Source organism: Rousettus aegyptiacus, unplaced genomic scaffold, assembly GCF_014176215.1.
Source record: "Rousettus aegyptiacus isolate mRouAeg1 unplaced genomic scaffold, mRouAeg1.p scaffold_m13_p_3, whole genome shotgun sequence".
Lineage (NCBI taxonomy): Eukaryota > Metazoa > Chordata > Mammalia > Chiroptera > Pteropodidae > Rousettus > Rousettus aegyptiacus.
The window spans coordinates 145,667,010-145,694,895 of record NW_023416306.1 but is presented as its reverse complement, the minus strand read 5'-3'; the positions used below and the strand labels follow the sequence as shown (position 1 = coordinate 145,694,895).

The window sequence follows — 27,886 nt, the reverse complement described above, 5'->3', positions numbered from 1 at the left end:
AGTTTCTGGAGAGTCTACACTTGGAAGAAGGGAATAGGAGTGGATGAATTTTCATTTTTATGCTCTTTATCCTGAGAGAAGGCCCCACTTGGTGACAGGAGGGGATGGCTAAAACTGGAATAACCTGTAATCTTAAAAAGAAGAGGACAGTTTAGAGTGAACAGACAGCTGGAAAGTCAGGCGAAAAATTCTAGAAAGTATGTGGTGGGGGTGAGAGTGGGGATGCTGAATACTGTGTATAAACTCACCTTGAATCCCTTGCCAATCCCTAAACTTATACATGTGTAGAACAGCCTTCAAACAGCACACCTACCACTGAAAAATCTGAACTGTAGGGAAGAACAAACTTGGACCTAAAGTCCATCCAAGTTAATTGTCCACAAAAACAAACAAACAAAAAATCAGTACTCTTTGGAAGAATATTACAGAATCTAGAATCTTTACTATAGTAATCACAATGTCTAAGATATTACCCAAAATGACTAAGCATCTGATGAAATAGGAAATTATCACACTAATTAATGGAGATTGACTCCAAGATGACCTAGAGGTTGGATTTGGCAGGGAAGATTTAAAGCAGCCATTATAGCTCATGGATATAAAGCAAAATAAGGTGGTAATGTGTGAACAAATAGGAAATCACAGCAGAGAAATAGAAACTAGAAAAGAATAAATTAATTCTAGACCTGAAAATGCAATACCTGGAATAAAAAATTTACCGAGTTTGTTTAATAGATTAAAAATGATAGAGCCAGTGAACTTGATAGATTAATAGATATTTTCTCATCTGAAGCAGAAATAAGTGCATATGAAAGTTCTCTACAAGCTTCATAACATCAGGGATTATATAGATTTCTCTCAAAGCCTAAACTCACCTATTTCCTTTGTGTATTGACTGATTCCAGTTCTTAAACCAATGCTATTTAATACTTTTCGAGTCTCTCTCCTCACGTCGACCGTTTACTTTTCACTGTCAGAAAAGGATATCTCTTCTCCGTGGCTAACTGCTATACTTAGACTTTTGATTGCATTCCTTCTGGCTTCTAGAGATTCATTCCACCCTTCTTTATCCTAAAAGTCGTCTTCAGTCTGCAGCATCTTCAGTGTCCTCGTTGTACTTACCCTTTATGGCCTCTGCTTTCTAATATCTCACATCCTTGCTGCCGGATAGTTTGCTTTTGCTGTTAAACGTTTCAGAGGTCATCAGAAATTTCTTGGTCACCATACTTGGGTCGTGGGAATAGGCCTCATCCCCATGTTTTTCTGCAGCATTTTCCGTCATTGCCACCACCTCCTACCAAGGTTCTCACTTTCCTTCACATCCTTTTTCCTCCAATGACAATATATTATTTCTCCTCTTCTGTCGTACTGTCTTGTCTGTTTTTTAAAGATTCATTCTTAGCCTTTTCCCCCCCTTATTTTATTCAATAGTCACATTCACTCCTGATGATTTAGTCTCGTCATTCCAGAGGATGTCCTCTCTCTCTCTAGCCCTGCTCTCTCTAGAGCCAGTCCAGCATATCATCTCCACTGATCATTAAACATTTCTACTCAGATGTCCTAGAAAGTATGTGGTGGGGGTGAGAATGGGGGTGAGAAGAGATATCCTTCTCTGACAGTGAACACCTTGAACTCACTGTGTCAAAAACTAAACTTTTATCAAGCCAGTTTCTATGCTGCTTTGGCAGTCTGGATCCTGCCTTTTTATATCAACACCTAGCACATGGCACTTGCTCTGCAAATATGACTTGAAGGAATGAACTAAGTCTTCCAGTTACCCAAGCTGGAATTCTGAGACTCACCCTTGACTCGATCTCTGTGGCTGACCACACATCCAGTCCACTGTCAAGTCAAGTCAGTCTTACATCTGGCGTATCTTCTTGTATACCTTCATTCTCACTGCCATTACTTGGATGTTGCAGTAGGTTTCTTGCTGATCTTTATTTCTCCATGCCCTTACTTTGCTAATATTTTTAATATATTACAAGTAGAGTAGTCTTGACACTCAGGCCTAATTATAGTGATGATGATGACTGGTATTTATTGAATGCTTTCTATGGGCTCCCTATTTCTAAGTGCATATATGCATCATCTTGTTAATATATCTAAATAACCTGTAAGGTAGATAGTGTAATTTTCCATATTTTATAAGTGAAACAGAGGCCCAGAGAGTCAAGTGTCAGGATAAGATCCCATGGCTAAACGGTAGGGCTGGAATTTTAATCTAAGCTGTCCGATTCCAGAGTTCAAGCTTTAACTACTATGCTGTTATCCCTCCCACAGAAAACAACATAGATCTCTATTTCAAACACAGCTGCAACATCTTTTAGTTTTACATTTAGTAACCTCTTGTGAACTGACCCCATCTCTTGTTATTCCCTTACTTTTGTTTTTTTTCTGTGCCAACCTGAATTCTTCAGTTATCTATATATACATACCCTCCCTGTAATTTTACTCATTCTATTTTTTCTGCCTGCAGTATTATGTTCACCTTCTGCCTATTCATCTAAATCTAGTTCAAACAGCTTATTTTCCATTGGGTCACCTGTTATTTATTTCCCTCTTATAGCATGTTCCCCAAACTGCTTTTATGGCACTTGTCACTTCATGTCGTAATTACTATGTTTTATCTCCCCTATTAGCCTGTAATCTATCGCAGCATCTATGTAATTTTTTCCCTGCCCTCATGCCTTGTACAGTGGGCGCTTTCAAATAGTTTTCCTGTATTAAATTTTTCTTCAAAAAATATTTTTCATTAAGTGAATTTAACTGTTACTCATAGACCAGTAACCACAATTTTTTTATATGTGGCTTTTTAGTGTGCCATTTTCATTTCCATATGGTTCAATGATTCATCATACTAATGTTATGTATGTATATACATCTCTTTGTATATACACACATAGATCTATCTAAATATATATATGGTAAAAATGTTTATGATCTGGGGGGGCGGTGTTGAGAAAATTTGTAAGGCTAGTTAAAGGTACTTTCATTTGAACCATTTCATTGAATCTAAGACAGTTTCACATATAGAAATCTCTAATATAGATTTTTATTTTGGTATTTTAGTCTTCCTATAAATTGGTGGTGTATTAGAATCAGGGGAATGTAAGTACAATAAATAGTGGCTTTTGGTTAAAAGGCCTTTGGGATTAATACCCACACTTGGATTTTGTTTGTATTCTTAGAGGTAGGTTCAAGTCTCTAGGTTTTGTTATAGTGTTATTTTTTATTTCATTGCTACTTAAAGGCTTTTAAAATGAGAAGGTAAGGGATAGAGGGGTTTTTTTGTTTGTTTTTGTTTTTTAATTTGGGAGAAATATGGGAAATATGTTTGAATAAGTAGTGTTTAATGTAGAATTAAGCAAGTTGCAGGATTCCTAAAGTACAATATTGTTTGTAAAAAATTTTCAAACATGCAAAACAGTATCATACCTTCTTGAGGGATATATATATATATGTATATATATATATATACATACATATATGTATACATGTATATATATATACATACACACAGTAACATCACGACAACATACAGGAGAGACATAAACATCAAATTCAGGATGGCATTTACCTTTGGAGGCAAGTTGGTTCTGGGGTAGAATGATGGAGAGATGCCAGGGGGGGCCAGAGGGGTTTCTACCGTGTTTGAAATGTTTACGTCAGTGCTCAGTGGTGGGTAGGTAGGTGGGTGTTACATTGTTCTCTGTACCTACTTATCTATCTGAAGTATTTCATAATTTAAAAAAAGGAAAAGTTATGTATATAGGTATGTATGCTATTAAACTTTTATAAAAGGGTTTTTTTTTTTTAATTTTAAACAGTACAGTTCCCCTCACCTCTAACTTCCTGCTCCCTAGTTTCCCTCCCAGAAACGAACATTTTACTCATTTCTTTGATGCTTTCCAGAGATATATATGTACATAAACAAGAATATATTTATGTATAATTTCCTCCCTTCCCCACCTTTAAAAATAAAATAACCACTCTACCCCTTTTATGTAAATAGTAGTGTCTTTTATTTTACTTTACTTTTTTAACTTTATATGTCTTGGAGATTATTCCATATCGTTACATTAAATATGTAGTTTTAATAAAAATAGATTTAACTTTTTATCCGTAATAATCATGTTTATCTTTACCAGTCTAGACTTCATCCACAAAGGAAAAAATATTTGTTTTGCTGTGTCACATTTGTTTAAGTGGCAGGAAATCCAGGTTCTTCTCTGATTTCTCTTTCCAAATATTCCTGAGGCTTCCTGGGGTCCCTTGATGTGTAACTGGACTGATTGTTCCCTTGGTTCTTCCAGTTCGTGGGTCATTTTCCCACTGGGAGGTAGAGAGGGAGGTCATTTGAGTGCCTGGGTTTGAATACTCTGCCACTTACTAGTAGTTTGACCTTGAGTAAATTAACTCTGTGCTGCTAATTCAGTTTCTTCATCTGTAAGACATTGAGTATTCCCTTTCTCATAGAGTTGTATTAAATGAGTGAAAATTGCCTGATAATATAGGAAGCACTATAAAATGTTAGCTATTTTTACTATATTATCACTCAGCTGTCTGCTGCCCAAGCTACTGCCAGTCTCCAGACAGCCAACCCCACACTGTAATCACTAACTTCCTTACACCTTGGTCTCCCTGGCTAGTCAGGAAACGTCATTCTCCTTTTAGGATCTGCTTTTTCAGAGAAGGCTCTCCCAGATCCACAGTGATCCCTCTATACCACAGCCGCCATCTTTCTAAAGCACCTGGCTCTGCACAGTTGGGGTGGATAAAGTGGTAAAGCACAGCCTCCCACCTGTTTGGAACCATGGAAGTCCTGAATGTCCTTGCTGCTTATGCTAGATTTCTCCGCCAGAATTCTTTTGCATGTTAATCCTCATGCATGATTTCCCCGCCCCGCCCCTCCCCCCCCCCCACCCCGGGGAGGCTAGTGCTCTCATCCTGCATTCTACTTTCTTCAGGAACCTCCATGCATGTATGTGTCTGAAGTCAGTTAAGATCAGGGTTTAGGTTCTTTCCCATGGGGCTCCCAGGCCCCATGTAAATCAGGGGAGGTGGCTGAGCATCTATTTTAAGGGCTCCTGAACTTACTGTGACTGATAAGTTTCCCAAACATTGTGTGATAGGAGGCCAGTGTCCCCTGAGCACACAGGATCCCTAAGGCACAGTGACAGCTCTGGCTCAGCCCGGACACACTGTTATTAACATTTATAGCTAACATTTGAATAGCAGTTTCCAGTACAAGGTGCTTTTCACATAACTTATTTAGGGATAAATATCTCATTCCTATTTTTCCAGTGAGGAAACAGGACTAGAAACATTGTGGTTACCTAGATTTAAAAGGACAGGCCTTATGCTCTTACATCATTCGTACCAAACAACCTTCTCACCAGATGAAAAAAGTCCATATATATTTACGGCTTCAGCAGAGTTGATATCAGTTGTCATAATAGGAAGATTTAATGTTAGCTAGGTTTGGGGTGAAATTAATAGTATTGAAAACTCGAATAGTTTCATTTAGATTTAGGTCTCCTTGTACTTTGTAGGTTTGTTTGAACTGTAGCCAATTTTGCAAAAAAAAAAAAAAAATCTTTATATTGTCCTTTTTCTCAGAGTCACAATGGACACAGCTAGCCATAGCCTTGTCCTTCTGCAGCAGCTGAACATGCAACGAGAATTTGGTTTTTTGTGTGATTGCACAGTTGCTATTGGAGATGTTTACTTCAAAGCTCACAGAGCAGTGCTAGCTGCTTTTTCTAACTATTTCAAGATGATATTTATTCACCAAACAAGGTAAGGATGTACTTTTTGTAAATCAGATGAATTTTAATATTGTGTTATGTCTAAACCTTATAACATCGTTTTCGGGATTTTTTTTTTTTTGTTATGGGGTCACCTTAAGGAATAAAAAGAAAAACAATAAAACAAACAAAAACCAAATAAATAAATAAATGAATAAAACTTAATTTGTCAGTTAATTAAATGGAGCATGAAGGATTTATGGTGAAGATAAGAGTAAGAAACAAAAGCTCAAATTTATTGAAGGCTTATCCCATACCAAGCCCTAAGTATTTACCTGATATAAATTCTACTATTGTCCAGACTATTTTAGAGTCAGGGAAACCAAGACTGAATAGTTAAGTAACTTGCCCATCCAGGATTACACAGCTAATAAGTTAGACTCATATGTACATCTGTGGTCTTAAAAAGTTTTGCTCTTAATCACTAAGTTGTTGATTTTCATTCCATAACACTTTCATAGCAAGGTTTCAGTGTCATAATTCTACCCACTTTATATTCCATATTACAGTTTAAAGTCATTTGTTTCAAATATTTTTTCAAAAAGTTCTTTTAGATTCAGTTTACCCTAACATGATAGATAAGTAGTGGGAGGGCTGGAAAGTGCTATTCGGATTTTGAGCTCTTGGTAAAGAATTCCTTTAACGCATCTTCCATTGAAAGTGATAGAATATTATGTTTTTTAAAAGGACCTTACATGAAATATGTAGGATTTCAGCACCAATTATGCATTTTTATTTAATTGCTCACTCATTTAACTATTTATTGAGCACTTACATGTCAGGCACTGTGCTAGACCTCAATAACAGGTAAGTTATACTCCCCGCCCTCAAGAAATTTTTAGTCTAATAGAGATGCAATACATATAAGGAAAATGATTGCAGTATAATTGATCTCTCTCTGCCTCAGTTTCCTTTTCTGTAAAACACTAGAAGAGTATACCCACATATGCTGTTGAGAAGATTAAATGGATTAATAATATGAAAATCCTTAGAACTGGAGCTTCACACTATTAGCTGCTGTTATTAATAATGAATGTGATAAGTCTATAATAGAAATGTTGTACAAGGTAGAGTGGAATGTCAGCAGCCCTATTTTGAGAAGGTTGTAACAGGTTTTACAGAGACCCTTGAAGGATCTTGAAGGATCAGGAATTGTTTTTCAGAAGTAAAGGAATGCAAGAAGGTACACTGCAGGCAAAGGGGAAAAAATGCATGAAAACATACAGATATGAACCAGGCTAGATCAGAATGACTGGAATGTGTGGCACAAAGGGAGAGATGGTTAGAGTAGGCAGCAGGTTATGGGTAGCCTTTTCTGCCATGCCAAAGAGTTTCCTCTCTGACCTAAGTGTCTTTGTAGAAACTAGATTAGAAGCATTACCTTCACATCAGTCTTGTCCAAGAACTGTGAGTTGATTCAGCTCCCAAACTGTCTGTTGTGTACCCTTCACCATGCTAAACTAAATCCAGGAGATACAAAGGTGGCAGTCGTGGGTAACTGAAAACCCTCAGTTAACAGCTCTGTGCTGATATAAGAAACCCCTGCCACAGACCATGGCAGTGGGTGTGTCAGAGCTAAGAGGGAAGCCCAAGAGGGAATCCTGAGATATCAGGACTAAAATTGATCGTCCGCATACTGACATCCAGTATTATCTGATGCATTGTCACAAACTTCTGCTTCAGGGAAGTTCAGTCCATTGACTGGTTCCATTGTTCCTTGACATCCAGCACTTCCCTCAGGTTGTCCTTATCTTAATTTTTCAGGATGTTTTCCTGATTTTTTGTTACACAGTTATTTCCATCTCTTATCTGAGTTCTAGATTCATATTTAAAAATTGAGTTTGAAATTTATTTTAAAGTTTTTCAAAGTTATCCTGGTATTCATTTGTGATTTAAAGAGGAGATATACTAATATAGTGGGGAAGCCAAAATAAGGTTAACATAATTTAAATTCTAAATGTTACCAATGTCAACACACCCTTTACAATTTTTAAAATATTTTTATTGTAAAATATATGTAACACAAAATTTGCCATTTTAACCATTTTTAATTGTATAATTCAGTGGCATTAATTACATTCACAATATTGTGCAACCACCCCCACTATTTATTTCTAAAACTTTTTATCACCCCAAACAGAAACTACTCATTAAATAATAACTCCCTCTCCTTCCTCCGTCAAACTCCTGGTAATCTCTAGTCTGCTTTCTATCTCTATGAATTTTGCCCATTCTAAATATTTCTTATAAATGGCATCATACAAAATTTGTCCTCTAATATCTGCCTTATTTCAGTTAGCATAATGTTTTCAAGGTTTATCCATGTTTTAGTTGTATCAGAACTTCATTCTGTTTTTTGGTAAATAATATTCCATTGTATGTACACACCACATTGTGTTTATCCATATTTCCATTGATGGACACTGGGTTTCTACCTTCTGGCTAATGTGAATAATGCTGTACTGAAGACTGGTGTTTAGGTATTTGTTTGAGTCCCTGTTTTTGGTTCTTTTGGTTATAGACTCAAAAGACTGTTAAGTTTCTTAAGAGCAGGGTACTTATTTTATTTATCAATTTTCTACCTCCTGGCATCTAGCATCACTTAGGAGTCACTACATAAATGTTTAATTAATCAGAAAATCTGTGTTTCCTAACTTTAGGCAGTAGATTGAATACATGATGAATGTTTGCTGGGCCATAAAGCTGGTATACAATGAAAATTTAAGCTTTGCTTTCTGTGTTGCATCAAAGCAGATTGCTAAGTTTGAACTTCTTAAGAAGAAATTGCTTTAGCTTAAGACTGTGTGCTATTAAATAAAAAGCCAGCTGCATTGTTTCATTTTGTGTGGGTCTGTTTTTGTTTTTTTTTTTAACAGTGAATGCATCAAAATACAGCCAACTGACATCCAACCTGACATATTCAGCTATTTGTTACACATTATGTACACAGGGAAAGGGCCAAAACAGATTGTGGATCATAGTCGTTTGGAGGAAGGGATTCGATTTCTTCACGCCGACTACCTTTCTCACATTGCAATTGAAATGAATCAAGTGTTCTCACCAGAGACTGTGCAGTCCTCAAATCTGTATGGCATTCAGATCTCAACAACCCAAAAAACCACTGTCAAACAAGGGCTGGAGGTCAAAGAAGCTCCTTGCAGTAACAATGGAAACAGAGTTGCTGTCCAGGGTGACCATCCCCAGTTGCAGCTTTCACTTGCTATTGGGCTGGATGATCGCACTGCTGACCAGCAGAGGGCCCGGCCTGCCGCCCAGACCTTAGAGGAACACCAGAAGCCTCCAGTGTCCATCAAGCAGGAGAGAAGTGACCCAGAATCTGTGATCTCTCAGATCACACCCTCACCCTCATCAGAGGTAACAGGCCCCACTTTCAGCGAAAGCAGTATCAAAATACACTTATGCCATTATTGTGGAGAGCGTTTTGATTCCCGTAGTAACCTAAGACAACATCTCCATACCCATGTGTCTGGATCCCTCCCATTTGGTGTTCCTGCTTCCATTCTGGAAAGTAATGACCTTGGTGAAGTGCATCCACTTAATGAAAATAGCGAGGTTCTTGAATGCCGCAGGCTCAGTTCCTTCATTGTCAAGGAGAATGAGCAGCAGCCTGACCCCTCAAACCGAGGGACCACAGAGTCTTTGCAGATCAGTCAAGTGTCTTTGATCTCCAAAGATGCAGAGCCAGTAGAATTAAACTGCAATTTTTCTTTTTCAAGGAAAAGAAAAATCAGCTGTACCATCTGTGGTCATAAGTTTCTCCGAAAGAGCCAATTGCTGGAACACATGTATACACACAAAGGTAAATCTTATAGATATAACCGATGCCAAAGGTTTGGTAATGCATTAGCCCAGAGATTTCAGCCATTTGGTGACAGCTGGTCTGATAGCCCCCTGAAAAGTTCTCGCTTGTCGCAAGAACAGTTAGACTCATCTTGTGCCTTAGAGTCAGAGGTCACACAAGAAAATGTGGACACTATTCTAGTTGAGTAGCAGTTCTCCAGAATTTTTATATCAATTTTGAAAAAAATTTATATGTGTTTTTTTATTCATAAATTATTTTCGTCAAGTTCTGCTGACTTTTTCTTTGCCATTTATTCATAGTTTTAATGCTGTATATATTAGGTCACCTTATTGTAAGATAAAGTAATTCATGGCTATTATAATATAACCTTCAAATAGGGCTGTGAACTTTTCATAAATTAATTCACAATTTAGAAATCAGAAACCAGTATAGTAATATGGTACTTTAGAGTAAATAGTTATTTATAGAATTTCTAAGTTTTTCCAGGTTATAGAATTAGTAAAAACAAATTAACATGAAGTAAATGAAATATTTTTTAAATAATATTCTAGACTATCACTTTTGGCTGTTTCACATAAATAAACCCCTATAAGGATTATTTAAAAATATTTCCTGCTATATAGGAAATGGTTATTTTAATGCATAATTATGTTATATAAAAAGTTGTTTTAAGGCATAGATATACCAAATCATGAGTAGTTTTAAAATTATATTTTACTAGCTCTGCAACATTTTACATGGCTTTTACTTATCATTAAATGTTGAGCATACCTCATTTTTAATTTAAAAAATTTAGTTAAAAAGACAGGAAAAAATCAGACAAAAAAGCAAAAAAAAAAAAAAAAAAAACCCAAAAGAGAGTAACAGTAAGACACATACACATAGATGAGCATACAGAGACAGAGATTCAGGTAGATCTGCATTGATTAACACCCCAGTGTTGTTGCTTTTATCTAAAGTTTTTTCTTAAAGACCGTAAGAACAATTTGAGACTTTTTTCTGAATGGGGGTTTATAAAAGTTTAAAGAGAAAAATGATTTAAAAAAATGTATTATCTTTATACCCTCAGTGTCAGAGGATTTTCTAGGCTGAGTTGATGTTAATTTTCTAACAATCACTTGAAAAAGTAATTTTTCAGTGATACAGTTTTCACTTTTTTCTTGTCCATAAAACCAGCAGAGTAGATAGAATCAGTGTTCTAGAACTATGTTTAAAATCTATGGTAGGTTTTTCTCTGTGAATAAACTTAACTCCCTTTTATAATGGTGAAATTTAGAAAGCTAAAACCCCAGAAAAATTTAAACTGATAGAGTAAACAAAGATTCTCCTGTTCTATGCAGCTGGGAAATAACTGATCAAACCTCATCACAAAGGATAGATCCAAATTGTTTCTGAAATGTTTAAATATCAAATACTAGATAGTCAAGAATAACAAGAGAGGCTTCAAAACAGCCTCACCATTTTTGTATGCTGCCCTGTGAAATTCTAAGCCTCACAGACATTTTAATAAATCTGATCAACTTGGTTTGCTAGGCTTAGAATTAAACTGCATGCAAAACTCCTTGAGCTCCTTAGTGACTGCACACACTGAGGACATTTCCTGACAACTTCAGCGTTCCTCGACAGCATCAGAGTTCAGTCAGAAGGGAGCTCAAAGAGTAATCCAGTTCATTTTCCCTGGATAAAAAGTGAGTTTAGCCAAATTATGAAGTCATAAGTTTTTCTTGAGAGTTGAATGAAGAAAACCACTGGGCATTGTCTAACGCAGTAGAGTTTCTGCCTTAGACAAGTGAATAAAGCCTCCTGGGGTCAGTATTGATATGTGTTGAGTGCAAATCGAACTTGTTATGGATGTAGGATCAATGGAAGTGGTTAAATGTGTTGCTCTTTGGGGTCAGAATGTCATTTAATCTTAGACTTAAATTATGTAAGCAATTATGCACACTCATACTGCCTTCAAACATTTTATCTCATAGGATGAACATAAATGTTAACATTGATTTCATGTATTTTAGGCTATTCAGGATCTATTCCCTAGCTGTCTTCAAGTGAAATTTTATTTTTCTCATTAAGATAATTTTTTCTGATTTTTCTTTTCTGTATTCTTTACTAATTGCCCAGTTATTATTAGTCCTTGACACAAGAAGTACATAGCTAAAGGGTGGGATTAGGGGTATACAGGAGTTGTGGAGTAGGGTAGCAGTTCAGGTTAGGGTCTGGAGAAATTGTAAGAATTTGCTTGTGGCTGATTGGCCATGATAGACAACATTAATTTAAAGCATAAACATATCTACGTTTGTTGGATATTGAGAAAATAGAGGTTAACTGTATTTTTATTCTTATATAGTTCTTTTATTTTTTTCCCGCCTTTATTGAAATAGACAATTAGTTGCTTGTATTTACATTGTATAATTCAATAGTTTTTTCCAGTTATAGTTGACATACAATAATATACCAGTTTCAGATGGATAGCATAGTGATAAGAGATCCATATAACTTGCAAAGCAATCACCCCACTAACTCTAGTACCCTTCTTTCCCCTTACATATTTATTACATTATTAACCATCTTCCCCATGCTACACTCCACATCTCCATGTCTAGTCTGCAACTATCCATTTGTACCTCTCAATCCATTTGCCTTTTTTTACCGTTCCCCCAATCCCCCTCTCATCAAGTAGCCCTCAAAATAGTCTCTGTATCTATGAGTATATTTCCACTTTTGTTATTTTGATATCCTCTCTCTTTTAGGAAGTAGAAAAATGTTAACTCATTTTACAGAAAAAAGTCCCCAAAGTTAGGGTCTGGAGAACCCGTGAATTGTGGAGTGGGGACTAACCAAATTTTTTTTCATTTGTTTAACAGGCATATTTTTAAAATAGCTTATATGACTAATGCTGCGCTCTGAGTGTATTTTTTTAAGATATGATTTCTCACTAAGAAAATCTGATTTGTATTAAAAAGTTTTTCAGCTAAATCCTTTAGTTTTGACTACATCATCTGCAAAATGGAGCTAATACTCTTACCCATTATGGTATGGGTTGCAAAATGATTACCAAACTCTAAATACTGGAAATGTTATATGCACCTTAATCAATGTATAAGGCACATACTGAACAGACATTTCCCTCTTGGATCAGCTTAGAATCTTCCCTTCTTTCCAGAAACAGACTGTTTCAGTATTTGTCCTTATTATCATATTGTCAGAACTCATCTGATAAGTGCAGTCTGCCTTATGAGAAAACCAAAATTTCTTGAATTAATCTGAGATTATTATTTTTTGCTCTGATTTCTGATTTCCCACCTGTAAAATAGATATAAGCAATCCCTACCTCACAGGGGTGTTGTGAGGATTTGTATTAAAATTGCATTAAGTACTTAGTAACTTAACTAATCATGTAAAGAAAAATTCTATAACTAAGCCTATTAACTTCTATATTCGAACCCATAAATTCTAGAATGCCTTAGAAGTAATCATATGCTATTTAATACGTAGTAATTAATTGACAAACTTTACTTTTTACAAATACTCTAGAAACAGCAGTGTTGCCAGAATTCCTATTGTATTATATTTTAATCAAGGAGAATATTTGTTCTTTTGCATTTGGGTGAATAAAACCTTGCCAATCCAGCTTTACTGAAAGTTCTCCCAAATGTATTGTTTACACCTAGGAAAAGGAACAAAGCAATGGAGAAAATAACATTTTCTTTGATGTAGGTCATTATAAAAGTAGATGGGGACAATACATGGAGTGGGGATAATAACATTATGTTCATTATAGTCTATTAAAATAGTATTGGAAAGGCTTCATTAAAAACTGAAGGAAATACATATTAATCATGGAAAAAGCCTGAAAATGTATAATTCCATTAATGTTTTTTTATACAGGCATATTCTTGATGTAACTCTGATCCTTGATAAGTATCCATTTTTTGTAGTAATTGAGGTAAAAAAAAAATAGGTCATGTTAAGAGTTTTCATAATGTGACTTGTGTCTTTGTGTGTTTTAAACTAAATGTAGCTCTGTGGTATTTTATTATAACTTTTAAATTTCTAAGAATGAAATCTGTAAGGGATTATTCCCTGTTGCACTTCTGTGTTTGTATGGTTGGACTTTTTGAAAACCGGTGAGATGATGCAATTCCAAGCCTGGATATCTTAAATACAAGGAATCAGAAACTGTTATTTTTGTCTCCGAGACCTGGAAGAATCCATTGTGCTTCAGTATGTATCTGTGCCATACGTGATTGCTTAGTAGATTTTGCTCTAGTGCAACTGACGTCAAATGTCATCATCTCTTCTATTTTGTGCCAAATAAAGTCATTTAGTCAGATCAAATGTCAAAATATTTTCAGAGAAACTTGGATTTCAAAAACTTGTCCAATAATAAAGGCCCAGTGAAGAAATCTTCAAAGTACAAGTAACACATAGGAAAACACGGAGACTGAAATCAATAATATATTGTAGGGTTAAACTCTTCCATCTAATGTACTGTGAGTTTGCTTCAGAAGCAGTCTTATAAAAAGTTTTGTATGGAATGAAGATAGTGGATTTTACGTATTTTTAGTGGATTTTACGTATTTTATCATGACAAATTAATGTGACTCAATCATAAACATAATCTTGTATTAGGTCAGCTTATAGAATGTGTTCTTATTTTACAGCATTGTCTGCCAAATGTCTTCCTAGTGTTGAGGTAAGTGCCAGGTAACAATTTGGATGTATCATGCAAATATGTATCTGTGAGCCCAGTTCTTATCAACCATAATCCAGCTACCATCTCTGGAAAGAAAGATAACATCTGGTCATTGCCCAGAAATTTTCTTGCTTTGCTTCTGTCTTTCTTCCCTATTTACTCTCTGCTATATCTCCTCCAGTAACATAATCTACAACAGTGGTTCTCAATCAGGATATATTAAGGTTCCCCAGAGAAACAAGCCAACAGGATGTGTGTATGTGTGTGTATTACCTCCTGGCCAAGTTGAGAGAGAGAGAGAGAAAATTGATTTACTATAATGAACTGGCTTATGCAAATATGGAGGCTCAGAAGTCCCAGGTTTTATTTTTGGCAAACTGGAGACTCAGGAAAGCTGAAGGTATGGTTCCAGTCCAAAAACCAGCAGTCCCACAAAGGCAGGAAAAGACCAGAGTCAAGAAGAAGATCCCCTTCCTCTCAGAAGGGTCAACCTTTTTGTTCTATTCAGCTTTCAGCTGATTGGATTAGGGCCACTTCCATTAGAGAGGGCAGTCTGCTTTATTCAATCTGCTGTTTCAGATGTTAATCTCATCCAAAACACCTTCACAGACACACCCAGAATAATGTTTGACCAAATATCTGGGCACCCTGTGACCCAGTTAAGTTGACATATAATGTTAGTCATCACACGGGTTAGTCTCCCTCATCATGGGGACATTTGACAACGTGGAGATGTTTTTGGTTGTCAAACTGGGTGGGGGTCGGGGGAAGGGTACTACCGGCATCTAGTGGGTAGAGGCCAGGTTTGCTGCCAAACATTTTACAATGTACAACTGAACTGGTCCTTGCTCTCCTGGGGCCCGAAGGAGGGGCTTATGCAGGGAATAGCCCCACAAAACAATTGTACAGCCCAAAATGTCAGTAGTGCTGAAATTAATACTGTTTTTCCAGAATGAGATGTATTAGTTCAGAATTAAATTCTGTTTGCATTATCCTTTATCCCAGCTTTTAAAAGACAAAAATGTGATTATTAAAAATGAGAGATGTATTAAGTAGCAAGACAGTTTTAAATCTATTCATGTGAAATTTGAAATAAAGTTATGCCTCTAACAAAGTCTCTGTGAAATTAAAATGTGATTGTATGTTTTAATTTGTGTGAATTTTTAATCTGGCCAAAAGGTGGCACCAGTGTACCTTTTAAGACTTATTATGTCAAATGTAGCATCAATATCTGTTTAATTCACTGTTTGTTTAGTACTTAGCTACTCTTAGATCTTGCTTTACTTTATAGAGTCATGACTGATGAGGATTTTCCTAGAATCCGATATTAGGTGCCGTAATATTTTGACATCCGTCTTGGATTGAGATGCTTACAATTTCCATGTAAACATAGCAGCAGATAAACTATTTTAAAATATCACATTTATCATGATTGTTATATTGAGCATTTCTGAGGATTCTTGTAAACCTTGGAATTTGTCCCAATCATATTTGCTTTTTTATGAGGCACCAAGCTCAGTTTTTGGTGTTATTCCTGGTCAAGAGGTAAACCCAGAAATATTTGAGTAAATACTCTCGTTTCTTGCCTCTCATATTTTTTCACATCCTCATCCTGTGAATTATTTTCTGGAATATATTTTCTTTTTTAACTATGGTTCAATAACTTACTTTCTAAGCTGGTGTTCTTTATTCTTTTCTTCCCTCACTTCTAACCAGTTATAATCTCTGAGTAAGATGAGACCTTTAATAGAGTTATTTTGCATTCAACTCTTCTTGCCTTCCAATAATAAGTGAATATAGTCTGCCTCCCCCTCTATCATTTCTGCTTGCAATATTATTATTAATATTATCCTAGGACTTTGTACCTAATCACCATATGCTTCTCTTAAATTTAGTTGATAGATGATCAGCCAGCTTGGAGAATGAACCCACTTCCTCTCAGATAAATCCTCTTCCATTGTTTATACAATGTTGAAACTTTTATTGTAACAACTTGGTAATACTGCATCAAAATAATGAAAATAAACTATCTTCCCTTAAGCTATTAGAAAAATGGTGTCCTTTTGTGTCAGAAATCTGAAGGAATAGCAGTGTTCTGGGAGGGGTTCTCTGTACAACTGAATTGGTCCTTGCTCTCCTGGGACCTGAAGGAGGGGCCTATGCAGGAAGGAAGCCCGAGGAGGCCCTCACCAGCTGTAGTTTTCACCCCTTGGTTTATGTTATTACTGAATTTCAGGAAGGTCCATGTTAGATTTGTGTGGACCGAACAGGCCTTTGAGGAATTTAGCTATGCCACGTTTTTCTGTAACGGAAGCCATGTGGCACTTAGTCCAAACCATATGTAGGTAAGTAAAAAAAATTTTGGTAACTGGCATTTATTGTACTAAATGTCTTATTAGAGAGGAAACGCTAAAGAACCTATGGTGGTTCTTTAGAAAAAGGATATAACATTTGCAGAGGTAAAGGACAAAGTTTTAAAGTGCAGGTCAAAGATTCCGGTAGAGTGAGTCTCAAAAGTCTTGACCAGTTCTCATTTCCCGACATTGCGGTTTTTTTACATATATGCAAGTCTAGTGCTATGAGCTCAGTGGTAACTGTTCTATTTTTATCACACTATTTTCAAGTGTGGGAGGGAAAGCATATAAATGAAAGACTCCTTTTTTATTTTAAACATCTCTTATTTCACTGTTAACACCGCAGTTTTTGCAGATCTCTAATTGGTGGCTATGTTCAGATCCACCACAGATGGCCGAGCCCATTATGCACAATAATCACTAGGGGGCACCACTACCAAACTAATGCTTCTGGAGTTGAGCCATGCAGAATTTGCACAGCCATGCTCAGTAGCCCTGCCTTTCCTTACCTGGTTTAAATGTTGGGTTTAAGGAGCCCTTATTTTTAATTTCTGCAGCAAGTAGCAGTTTTCACTGCTGCAGCCAGGAAATTAAATACACAGCTGTATAAAAAACAAATTAGAATAAGAAAAAATACCCCATAGGTGACACAACTACATTTGTTTGTCAAAATTTGTAAAACTGCATAGTGCACTAAAAAGAGTGGGTTTTAGATGTGTGTACATTATATCTTAATGGAAATAGTTAAGACAACCCAGATAAATATAAAAATGTCTTAGAGCTTAATGAACTATGATGATTATTGTTCACTATTTAATCTTCCACAGGTCAGAAAAAGCACATCAGCCAGACATTAAAGGTATAGAGGAAATCCATAAAACTAAAAAGATAATTCTAACCAAATTCACTCTGAAATCAGCAAAATTATTGATAAAGCTGTGGTACATCTCTATAAAAGATCATAAAATCAGGTTGACTTTGCATCTGAATTGAACAGTGACTGATTGTTTTGGCATTTTGTATGCCATTATCACAGTCTTACACAGAGTACCAAGACAGGTCTAACCATTCTGATCAGGATGGAATTACTCTGGTTTTGGATGACCTGTTTAAAGAGAAGTGATATTCTGACAAAGTTTTTATGCTGCAAATCGCTACTCCATATGAAATGTCTGCATTGTAATTATATATCCAGATACTTGATTTGAGCATACATGCCTGTAGCTGAATTAGTTGTGATTGTGATTGATCACAGATGTGGCCCAGAGACCCACTTGTAGCCATACCTTCCTGTGACCAGACCTTTCTGTGACCTAAAGGTATAGATGTCAAAGTAGAGATTTGGGAATGAAAGGTTTAAGTCACCCTGTGCTCCACAACTCCCAAGAGTGCAGAAGTGGGAGGCCTGGGGGTTATGGCTACAAGTATAGTTGTGAAAAAGTATTTGAAAGGTTTAATCCTTGCCCCATAATTGTATTGTCATAAAGATAAGACCGAAAGTCCTATTTGAGTTTAGCGACAAAATGAGTTATAGGGAAATGTGCCTTGTTTTGCAAATGTGCAGAAACTGCTGGACATCAATACCATAGGTTGGAACTTGAAGAGATTATTTCCAGTTTGGGAGTTTTCCAGGCTGGGGGCCACTGCACCATTCTCCCCTCACCTAGGTATTCCTTAATTGTTCATGGTGCCTATGTCCAGCTTTGCTCAGGATTTTCTGTAGATGTGTAGTATGCTCATGTACAAACACATATAACTTACTCTCTTTCCTAAGCTCAGGAACTTAACCCCTGGTGATCTCAAGCTTTCAGGGGTTGAGGAGGGAAGGTACTCACAAAGGGGCTGGGGACTCCAGATTTCAGCATAATTGCCTGTGAGGACAAATTTTACAAAAGGTAATTTATATTTTATATTAGATGTCATTTAATAAAACATTTTTAATTCTACAAAATGTGAAATACTAAATACCTATATACAGAGTTTATACATTAATAAGACATTTTTCTTTGGAACACAGTTTAGTTTTAGGGCTTTTAAGGCACTATCAACTTTAAATAGGTCCCAAGATTGGAAAGTACATTCTTTCATAGAGCCCAATTATTATTATTGGGCTGCACTTAAGAAAAAACAGGGTTGTCAACATGAGAATAAAATCAATGTCTCAGTAAACAGAACTTTTGAAACACCCAGTTTCAGCAGGTACCATCTGAATGACTTTAAGCATTTTCACATCAGGATTGCTTAGTTATTTGGAAAACCATAAAGATTATTAACAATTCATAGTTTAATATAAGGTAGAAAAGGCAACTAATGAGTATAGCAAGAGATAAGGAAAACAAGTGCACCTTTGTCAAATTCATAGAAGGCATCAGAATTGTTCTTTATTTGCAATTAGTTCAATGAAACTGAATTCAAGGTCTAGATATTTGTGTTTCTCTTTGCTGAAGGTGACTTTTAAAAGGCACGTCACTGTGAAGTCTGTCTTACACCCAATCGGCAGTAGAATTTTAGGTAGTGCTAACTCTGTAGTTAGGTCAGTGTGATCTTTATAGTTTTGGGAAATGAAAGCAATATACCATGTTTCTATTAAAAGATTTGGGTAAATCAAATAAACATGAGCCAATACAACATTTATTCTGTATTAACAGTCAGTACATATATTAATTCAGGTTGAAAACTTTTTCTACAGAGTATTATTTTTTTAATATTAGCATCTGATCCACAGTAATATAGTACTAATTTTAATGTGAAACTCAAAATGGAACTTTTACTTTCATAATAGCTCATCCACTTAACATTTTACAGACAAAGAACTATAAATATGTAACATTTTGCAGGCTTTTTTCTGCACCTGTTCATACGCCAGAAGGAATATACTGTTTAACCCTTTGGAAGCTGAATGCTTTCAGACTGCCCCTGTATTTATATGACCACCTCCCCATCCCAGATAAAATCAATCATTTTCTCCTTATTCTCTCCTCTCTGGTACTCGTGATGCTGCATTACCTATGGCTCTTTGCCTTAACCCCTGTCCCAGTGCCTATTGGTGCTGCTCCCTAGGCTGAGCTCTTGGAGGGCAGGGGGCCTGTCCCCTTTATCAAACAGTGCTTGGCATGTGTTATATACTCTACACATGTTGAATCAAATTGAATTTAATCTAAATTTTATGTAGCTTCCTTCTGTTACATTTTTATAAGGATCATTACAAAAATTATTTTTAAAAATGTACCATAAAATGTACTACATATTGAAATTTTGAATTCTGTAAAAAAGAAACTTCATGTTTCTTTTTTACACAATAAAACATTATAGGAATTGGAATCTAAAGAAATCTAACTCTTAAAATGAGGATTTTTTAGATGCAGAAATGACAGGCAGAAAAGTTAACCCCTGATATATTTGGTGTCAGATGAAATTAGAAAGTAGACTTTACATAGTAGAATAAAGTTGACATCAAAAGGATCTTTTCAACCAAAGGGATTTTAAAGCTTAACAATTATTTTTTTAACTGTTGCTGTAAATCCTTGGGAAAAAAATTCTAAACTATAAAAAATAAGGCGACTTGAAGTTAGAAATTTATGAAGTTAACTTAGAATTGCATGCAGAAGCCACGTTTGATTGGTACCCTCTCATGATCCATGTCTTGAAAAATCTTTAGCAGGAAGGCTATTCACACACACTAGTGAAAAAACAATCTCAGAAATAAATCATAGAGTTTTTAAGACTCCACTAAATAGTAGACCAATTAAGATCGTTACAGACTTTGTGCTGTCAAATAAGATCTCCTTGAAGGAAAATTATGCAGACAGCTTTTCTGAAGAACTACATTTCTGCCGCATGCTTATTATTCTTTGAAGTGGAGGAGGTGGCAGGGAACATAATTTCTGTTTCAAAGTTCTTTTGTTTTCTGCAAACTTTACCTAAATGTTACTGGGTACTATTTTTATATCCCATAAAGTACTTTGAGAAAATCATTAAGTGAATAATGCTACATAAAATAGTGGAGAATTTAATATACACCAAGTTGTAAAGTGAAGTGAATAATACTTGACTCTTAAAAGAGGGGGAGATAATATGCTGAAAAATTAAGAAGTATCTGATAAACCAACCAGTAAAACTCTCAGTTCAAAGAGAAACTGAATCTCCACTGTTTAATAAATGTTCACGAAAAGCAGTTTTTATACCACAGTAAATTAAAATGAAAATGTGGTATTATTAAATTGCCCTTTAAATGATCATTTTAATATTGTTAAATGGATATGAATTGAATGAGAACTTATTTATATTCATTTAATACCTTGCATATAGAATCGAATTGCTTAAAATAAATACCATTATAATAAAAAATTTAATGAGAGACTTCTAAGTCATCTGATTTCTAATTATTTCTATAACAACAAAGCAATTTGGATCACCTGAGAATTCACTGTTGTAGGATTTAACCATTTGAAAGATATAATCATACCGAAACATTAATTTCTGGATTCCTTTTTCAAACTGGAAGCCTACTTATTTAATTCACCAGATAGTTTCAATAGAAGAGGTTGAGAGAAACCACATAAGAATGAATGCAAACAGAGTATATATCTCATCACAAAAATAATAAATAATAATACGTTCTAACCAAAAATATATATCAAACCACAGTGAGTGGGAAAAAGGAACCTAGGACTAGATAAAATGCTTTAATAAATAAAAAGTTATTACACATATTAACCTGGTATCCGTTTTTAAAACTCTCAAATATGCCTAAACCTTTGAAAATATTTTTTAATAACTGTTAAGTGCTGTAATTTTTTCTGATTCATAAGAGATTACTAAAAACTTACAGTGCATGTATATTGGCTTGAGCTATCCTTGCAGTAAATGAAGGCAGGATTTTTCAGAACACTGTAAAATGCACCAATTTTAATCAGGTTTTTAAAATTATTCACTTTTAAATATGTTTGCTGGTTGCTATCCAAGTCCATTAGCACCACATATAGTGAATTAAAAAGAGTACTTTTAGAAAAGATGACTTAGCAGTATTTTTGTTTGTTTAAAAGTTATAAATTAAAAGAAATTGATTTCTCGGGTCGTGTATTTTGAAAGATCCACTTTTCATCTTGTTAAATTGAAGGATTTTAGTGGGTTTCCCTCTCCCCAAGGTTCTAAGCATGAAAGTAGGAAAATCTGGGGGAATACTTTTGCACTTAAGCAAAGAATCTTGCTAATAATACCCTATATAGTTCAGTTCCACAGTCAGATTAGGTTCTTCTGCCAGCAGTGTCAATATGTATTTAAACAAAGAAGATTCTACAGGACGAATTAGCACATACTTTCTATATGCAATCCATAAATAATTCAGAAGCCACCAGATCATTTAAAAACATCTCATATATATTCTTTTCTCTAAGAATGCACAAATACTCTTTAACAAATACCTTACAACTCAAGTGAAAGCTCTTCATTACTTCATCTACTTTCAGAGTAATGCTGTCACTCAGTTTGACAGTGGAGGACTATACAATATGAGCCCTAACCTGTGAGGTAGGGGAGTGTGTTATAGTATTATGGCCACAAGAAAAGATTGAAATAGAATCACTTTTTCAAAGAATACAGCAATGATCGATGAGGTTGATTACTTAAATAATTGGATAAAATACAAATAAGCCCTTCTTGTTACATTAAGTTCATTTTTTGATAAGGGATTATTAGCTGGATTGAAAAAACTGATGAAAAAGTTAATTTTCAATGTAAAATGTTTTATAATGGTGTCTCACACATAGGCACAATGAAAGAATACTGACATTTAAAATATAACTTTAAATGTTAGCAATAACTTTTCAATTTCTGCTCAACCTTATACTTGGCTCATTCTTGGTCAAGAATGAATAATATTTTCACTAAATTATTATGTGAACTCCCTAGGACTTCTACTGCCAGGTTGGCTTTGAATCCTCTTCTTACTTGGTTAAGAGTTGATGATATGGTCTCTCAAGAAGTAATCCTGCAAGACAAGCCCATGTTATCTGTGATAACTTGTTACTTGGGAAGCTTGCCTTCTCCTGGATGGAAATTATCCCACTCTTTTTGTTTCTGTTGCTTTTTAAAAATCTTTTCAGCAGATGATCACGTGAAGAAATGGATTTATACAGGTCTCTTTGGGGCAGAAGAAAGGTGGAGAGGGAAAATGTATTCTGTTTCCACAGCTTCGCACTTGATTGTTTGCCTGTTTGAAGTAATTTGTCAGTGGCTTTTGTAAGGGACTTGAGCAAGACTAGAAAACACTCATATTTAATTCAAACATGCATTTTCTGCTGAAATTGGGGAAATGCAATATATATATATATATATATTTTTTTTGAGGTTAGACTACTGCCTAGGAGTGTAACAACTATAAATCACATTCACACAAAAAAGCTCACCTTATTCACCATTTAAACAGCATAAATGTGCACTGTAACAAAATTTTTTTGAAAACTGAATGCAATGATAACCTATACACAGCGTTGAACTATCAAAAGGAGACCAGACTTTCTGACAGAGGACATTAAAGAGATTATGGCATACTGTAAGTGCTCAAAAAATACATCTTCCTTCTCCAGGCACCCCAATCTTCACATGCCATTTTAGCAACTCCTTATATGTCACTTTGCATTGCATTCTGTACTGACTTTCTCCAATCCAGAAGAGACTGCATTTTAGTGGTAGGAATGGTTTTATAAACTTGATTCTTTAGCATGTCTGGGCTGGAATTGTTCCTTTAAGTGCCACAGATGAAAATCTCTCATTTGTTACTGAATAAGAAATGCCACAAGTTTGTAAGATAGTTCATTGTTAAACTTTTTTTTCTTTCCTATGATCTAGAAATTAAGTCACTGTAGAAGATTGTTTATTTTATTATCATCAGAGGCCATTTCATTAACTAGCTGTTCTATAGACAACTGGATAGCATTCTTGACAAGAGAAGAAGCTGTTTCTATTAAAAGTGTTTCATATTGTTCTGAAGTTCTACCCTCAAAACCACTATCATTAGCTTGCTCATTTTCAATTGAAATTAAGAATTGCTTAGGGACATTTTTAGATTTCTTAACATCAAATTCACTGATTTCAGTGTCTGTAATAATAATAGCAATTGGCTCCATTCTTTTGCTTTCTTCTGGTATGGGTTTCTCTGCACTGATCTCAATTTCTTTAAAATCTGATTCCTGGCTCAATTCATTATCTTTTGCCTTACTCTCCTCACCTACAGTCTCTCCACTTTCATGGTCTTTCCAATTTGTTTCACTTTCTAGGATACTGTTTCTGGCTTCTTCCACAATTTGTTGATCTGAGATTGCAGGTGAAGGAGGAGCATCGGAAACCACTGGTAGCTGATGTTCTGTTTCTGAAGTTTCAAGTGGGCTTGCTTGCTGGGGTTGGACACTTTGTTTTTCCTCAATGTTTTCAATACCTTTTTCAAGGATTAGAGTTCCTGTTTGAATAGCAGAATGTTCTGGATCTAACCCAAGTTCTACTGTAATCACTTTCTCTCCAGGAGAAGTTATACTGTTGCTCACATTTGATTCACAGACCTCATCATCCCCTTTCTGTGAGACACCTCCACTTACATCCTGGGTCGACTTGGTCTTTGTTGTTTGGTCATCCGATTGGGTCGTAGTTTTTGTATCTAACCTTTCAGCCTCTCCCTGAACTTTGACACTGCAGTCTGCATCTTCTGTAATTTTGGAATGATTATGTCTTTTCTCCCCCTTTGAGAATTTTATGCAGGGAATCTTAAGTCTGGATTTTGCCTTTTTTTTAGGAAGATCAGCATCCTCAGTATTGATTTTAGTTTGTACTTTAGCCTCAAAGGGCTTTTGCTGCTTTGAAGAATCTGATCTTTTTCTGCGAGGTACAAGGCATTTGAAGGAGGCCCAAACCCGCCCTGGGGGCTGTGGCTGATCAGAAGCTCCTGCTTCGGGTGGACATGTCCTTGTCACGTTAGCAGCTTCAGAGCCAGCTTTGGGCTTCGTTGCTTTGGCTGATTTCTTTCTTCTCTTGAAGCAAAGCATTGATGCTTTTTCCTCCTGCCTCTCATCCTGAGGACTGACTTCTGCTGATCTCTTCTCATCTTTGCTTTCTTCTTGAATTTCAGAAACTGTGGTCTCCATTTTTACATTACACTCTTTCTTTCTCTGGTAAACGATATTCTCGCTTCTTTGGCAGCCGTTTATGACAAAAAGATGGGCAAAAAAATCATACTAAGGAATATAACTAACTGGAAGATATTTCATCTTACTCCATACAGTTGTTTGAGATGGTTTCTCCAGCATACAAATGCCTGGTTTCTCTACTACTTGTAATTTCTCTCTTTAATTTCTTCATGAAAGCCCTTTACTTGGTAGATCTTTGTTTTATTTAAAGATCAGCCTGATGAGAGAAAAGAAAGTGGTATTTTATTTCACCATCAGCCTGTTGATTTCTATAGAGACTATTTCAGCTGAATGTATATGATTCTACCAGGCATATTTCCTATATAATAACTTACTGAAAATAACTGGAGAATAAAAATTGGGGTCAACTTTTGCCCTATCAAAAAGATTTCAGTGTGAATATATTTCGCTCTGTTCTCTTTGTTTAAAGTTCATTTTGGATTATTTTGCGAATCTGATATTATTTCATCAATTCTTTATGAACTATTTATGACTCTGAATTGCAAGTTAACAAAAAACAACAAAAACAATGGAGGGTAGAGTGATAAGCAAGCTAGCATAATTTTTATTACATGCAATAAAGAATTCTGAAGCCACAAAGGATCTAGAGGTTATTTAAGATTAATTAAGTCTGGTCAGATGAAGAAATTGAGTACCAGAATGAGCACTTGCCCACCCAAATGCCATATAGTTGATAAGGTCATAGCCAGAGTTAGAACTGAAGACTTTGACTCTCCAATGTTCTTTCCATTATACCATAAGGTTTCTGTTCTAAAAATGTCTGTTCCATCAAGGAGGTGCTACTTTTCATACATACTCTGGGGAAATTTAACATTACTGTCATTCTCCACTCTTAGATTTAGTTGTATGTTGACATTTTTCCCCTAAGTATTTGCTGTTCAAACATTTTACATAATGAGCACATAGTCAAAGGTCAGTAAAGAGGGAATAATAATAATAGCTGACATTTGTTGAGCAACTTCTGTATATAAAGAAGTGCTAAGCACTTGTACATCTCTGATCCTCCCCCACAGCACTGCAAAGTGAGGAGGTGGTGGTATCACCATCTACAGATGAAGAAACAGGCTTAGAGAGAGTAAGCAACTTGCTTGAGATTACACAGCTAAGTAGGTAATGGAGTTTCAACCCAAGGTTGTCTGTTTTTATTCCTGAAGACCGTGCTCTGAAATTGGGCTTTTAGAGCTTCATGAGAAAAATGAATTGTTTGGAGATGCTAATCTACACTAGATTCACTAGTCAAAAATATTTTTTAATGTTTAATGGTTATTTAACCATAATGTATCCCCATCGACTCATTATTGAATGAAGATCAGACTGAGTTCTTGCTGTGTTAAAGTCAAGCTTTTGAAATTCCTTATATTTTATTTTTTTGGTTTTAGAACTAATTTGAAAGTCAAATACAAGTGATAAGCTGTACAACTTGCAAACTGATAATATATAAACATAAAGGTATATTTAAAAATTAATCCACAGACTTGTATGACAGCACCGATGAACAGAGATGAAGTGATCATCTAACAAAAAGGTTATGAATTTCAGCTGATAGATGTCCTAAAATAAGCAAAGGGACTCATTCCTTGTACTTTTTTCTTTTTTCTTTCTTTCTTTCTTTCTTTTTTTTTTTTTTTTTTTGTAAGTCTTTCACTGTTGAAGATTTATTTAGGTAGCTCTTGATTCTATGAACCACAGAAGGAACTGGAACGCTGAAAATCAGTTTGTGATCTAAGTAAATATTCCCTTAGGTTGGCTGTTACATACTCCATGCCTCTGACAGAAAGACAAAGTCATCCTATAACAATGATGGAACTAAAATATGAACATTTTTGTAGTGTCCCTGCTCATATAATGCTTCCATAAGTAGTAGAACTGCAGGTGATTATAGCTCTCTTTAAGTTTTCTCACCTCTTGTGACTCCTCGGCTCCTGAGAACTTTTATTAACTAGAGGATGTATAACAGAACTGTTGAAATTAGATCATGTTTAGGGATGTAGCATTTGAAACTAATATGGATTCCTCAAAGACAACTACTTGAGCTCACTTGAACGATTATCACACCGTAGAAATAAAACAAATATCCAAACAAAAAATTAACTGAAATGGGGAAAATGCAGTCTAAAGCCATTAAAACTTGGCAGAATGTTAGACTGCAAATGATTCGTCTTTAACCTGCAAGGGTAGTTTTACCGCCTCAGGAATCTTAAAGTCCCTGTTGTCATTTACTAATAGAATCGCAAGTCTAATGCCCTAAAAAAATATCCCATTTCCCTTGAGCAAAGACGTAAGGAGTCAAAGAGCAACCACTCCCTGAGAAAAGCAGTGACTCTTTCCCAGCACCAGAAGATGTGGACCACGAAGCTTCCTCTTGGAGGAAGGCGTCTTTCGTTCTGGCTTGATGCGCCTTATGGCATGAGCTAGAGCGCAGGATAAACTCCTCAAAAAGGAAAGTGCCGGGGGCGTGCAACAGATAACCCAGCTTCAAGCTATCTGCACAATTATAATGCCAGGAACCCAAAGTCACATTTCCCGCGAATAAAGGGCAAAGAAGGGAAAAAGCTATCGGCAATCCATGCATCTAGGACTAGCTGTGAAGCTAAGAGGGTACCGGTGGGCTGAGTTGGTGAGGATCACCCTGGCTGAAGATTTCTGTGGACAAATGACCTTCCCGGTTCTTCCTTGCCATCTCCAGGGTACGTGGTTCTAGGGGTCCATCGAGCACCTCCCACCCACTCGCTGAGCAGGCGGTCAGCGGAACGGACACTGGCCCGCACCTTCTTTCCCCGCAACCTCCTCACCCTCCTTCACTTACCGAGGGCACTGGGGTCCCTGCTGCCCAGGTTGGGGGGCACTCGCGGGGCCCGGCACCCAAGCAGCCGAGAAGCCACGGTCGCACCCGGAGCGAGCAGCCCTCTGCAGAGGGACCGCAGCCGGGCGGCGCCCCCTCCCCAAAGCGCGAGGACTGACAGCCCGTGGCACCAATGCGCGCCGAGCGGGTGGGCGCGGGGCGG

General features: G+C 36.1%; 2 protein-coding genes across 5 annotated transcripts in view; one reads left to right on the top strand and one right to left on the bottom strand.

Moving 5' to 3' along the window:
• Positions 1 to 16,369, top strand: part of ZBTB25 (zinc finger and BTB domain containing 25) — a 22,918-nt gene extending 6,549 nt beyond the window's left edge. For 2 of the 4 annotated variants that reach the window (XM_016141753.2, XM_016141752.2), the window contains exons 2-3: positions 5,623 to 5,802; positions 8,687 to 14,456. In XM_016141753.2, coding sequence (XP_015997239.1) covers positions 5,630 to 5,802; positions 8,687 to 9,821 — 1,308 coding nt within the window. In that variant the 5' untranslated portion in view covers positions 5,623 to 5,629 and the 3' untranslated portion in view covers positions 9,822 to 14,456. Of the gene's footprint in view, positions 1 to 5,622; positions 5,803 to 8,686; positions 15,447 to 16,224 lie in introns of those variants that run through there. The other 2 variants (XM_016141754.2, XM_036217763.1) reach the window with 2 other exon arrangements.
• AKAP5 (A-kinase anchoring protein 5) lies at positions 12,197 to 27,886 on the bottom strand. Its single transcript, XM_016141755.2, has 2 exons — positions 27,688 to 27,886; positions 12,197 to 25,077 (listed from the first exon to the last, which is right to left on the bottom strand). The coding sequence occupies exon 2, from the start codon at positions 24,816 to 24,818 to the stop codon at positions 23,541 to 23,543; it is 1,278 nt and encodes a 425-aa protein (XP_015997241.2). The 5' UTR covers positions 24,819 to 25,077; positions 27,688 to 27,886; the 3' UTR covers positions 12,197 to 23,540.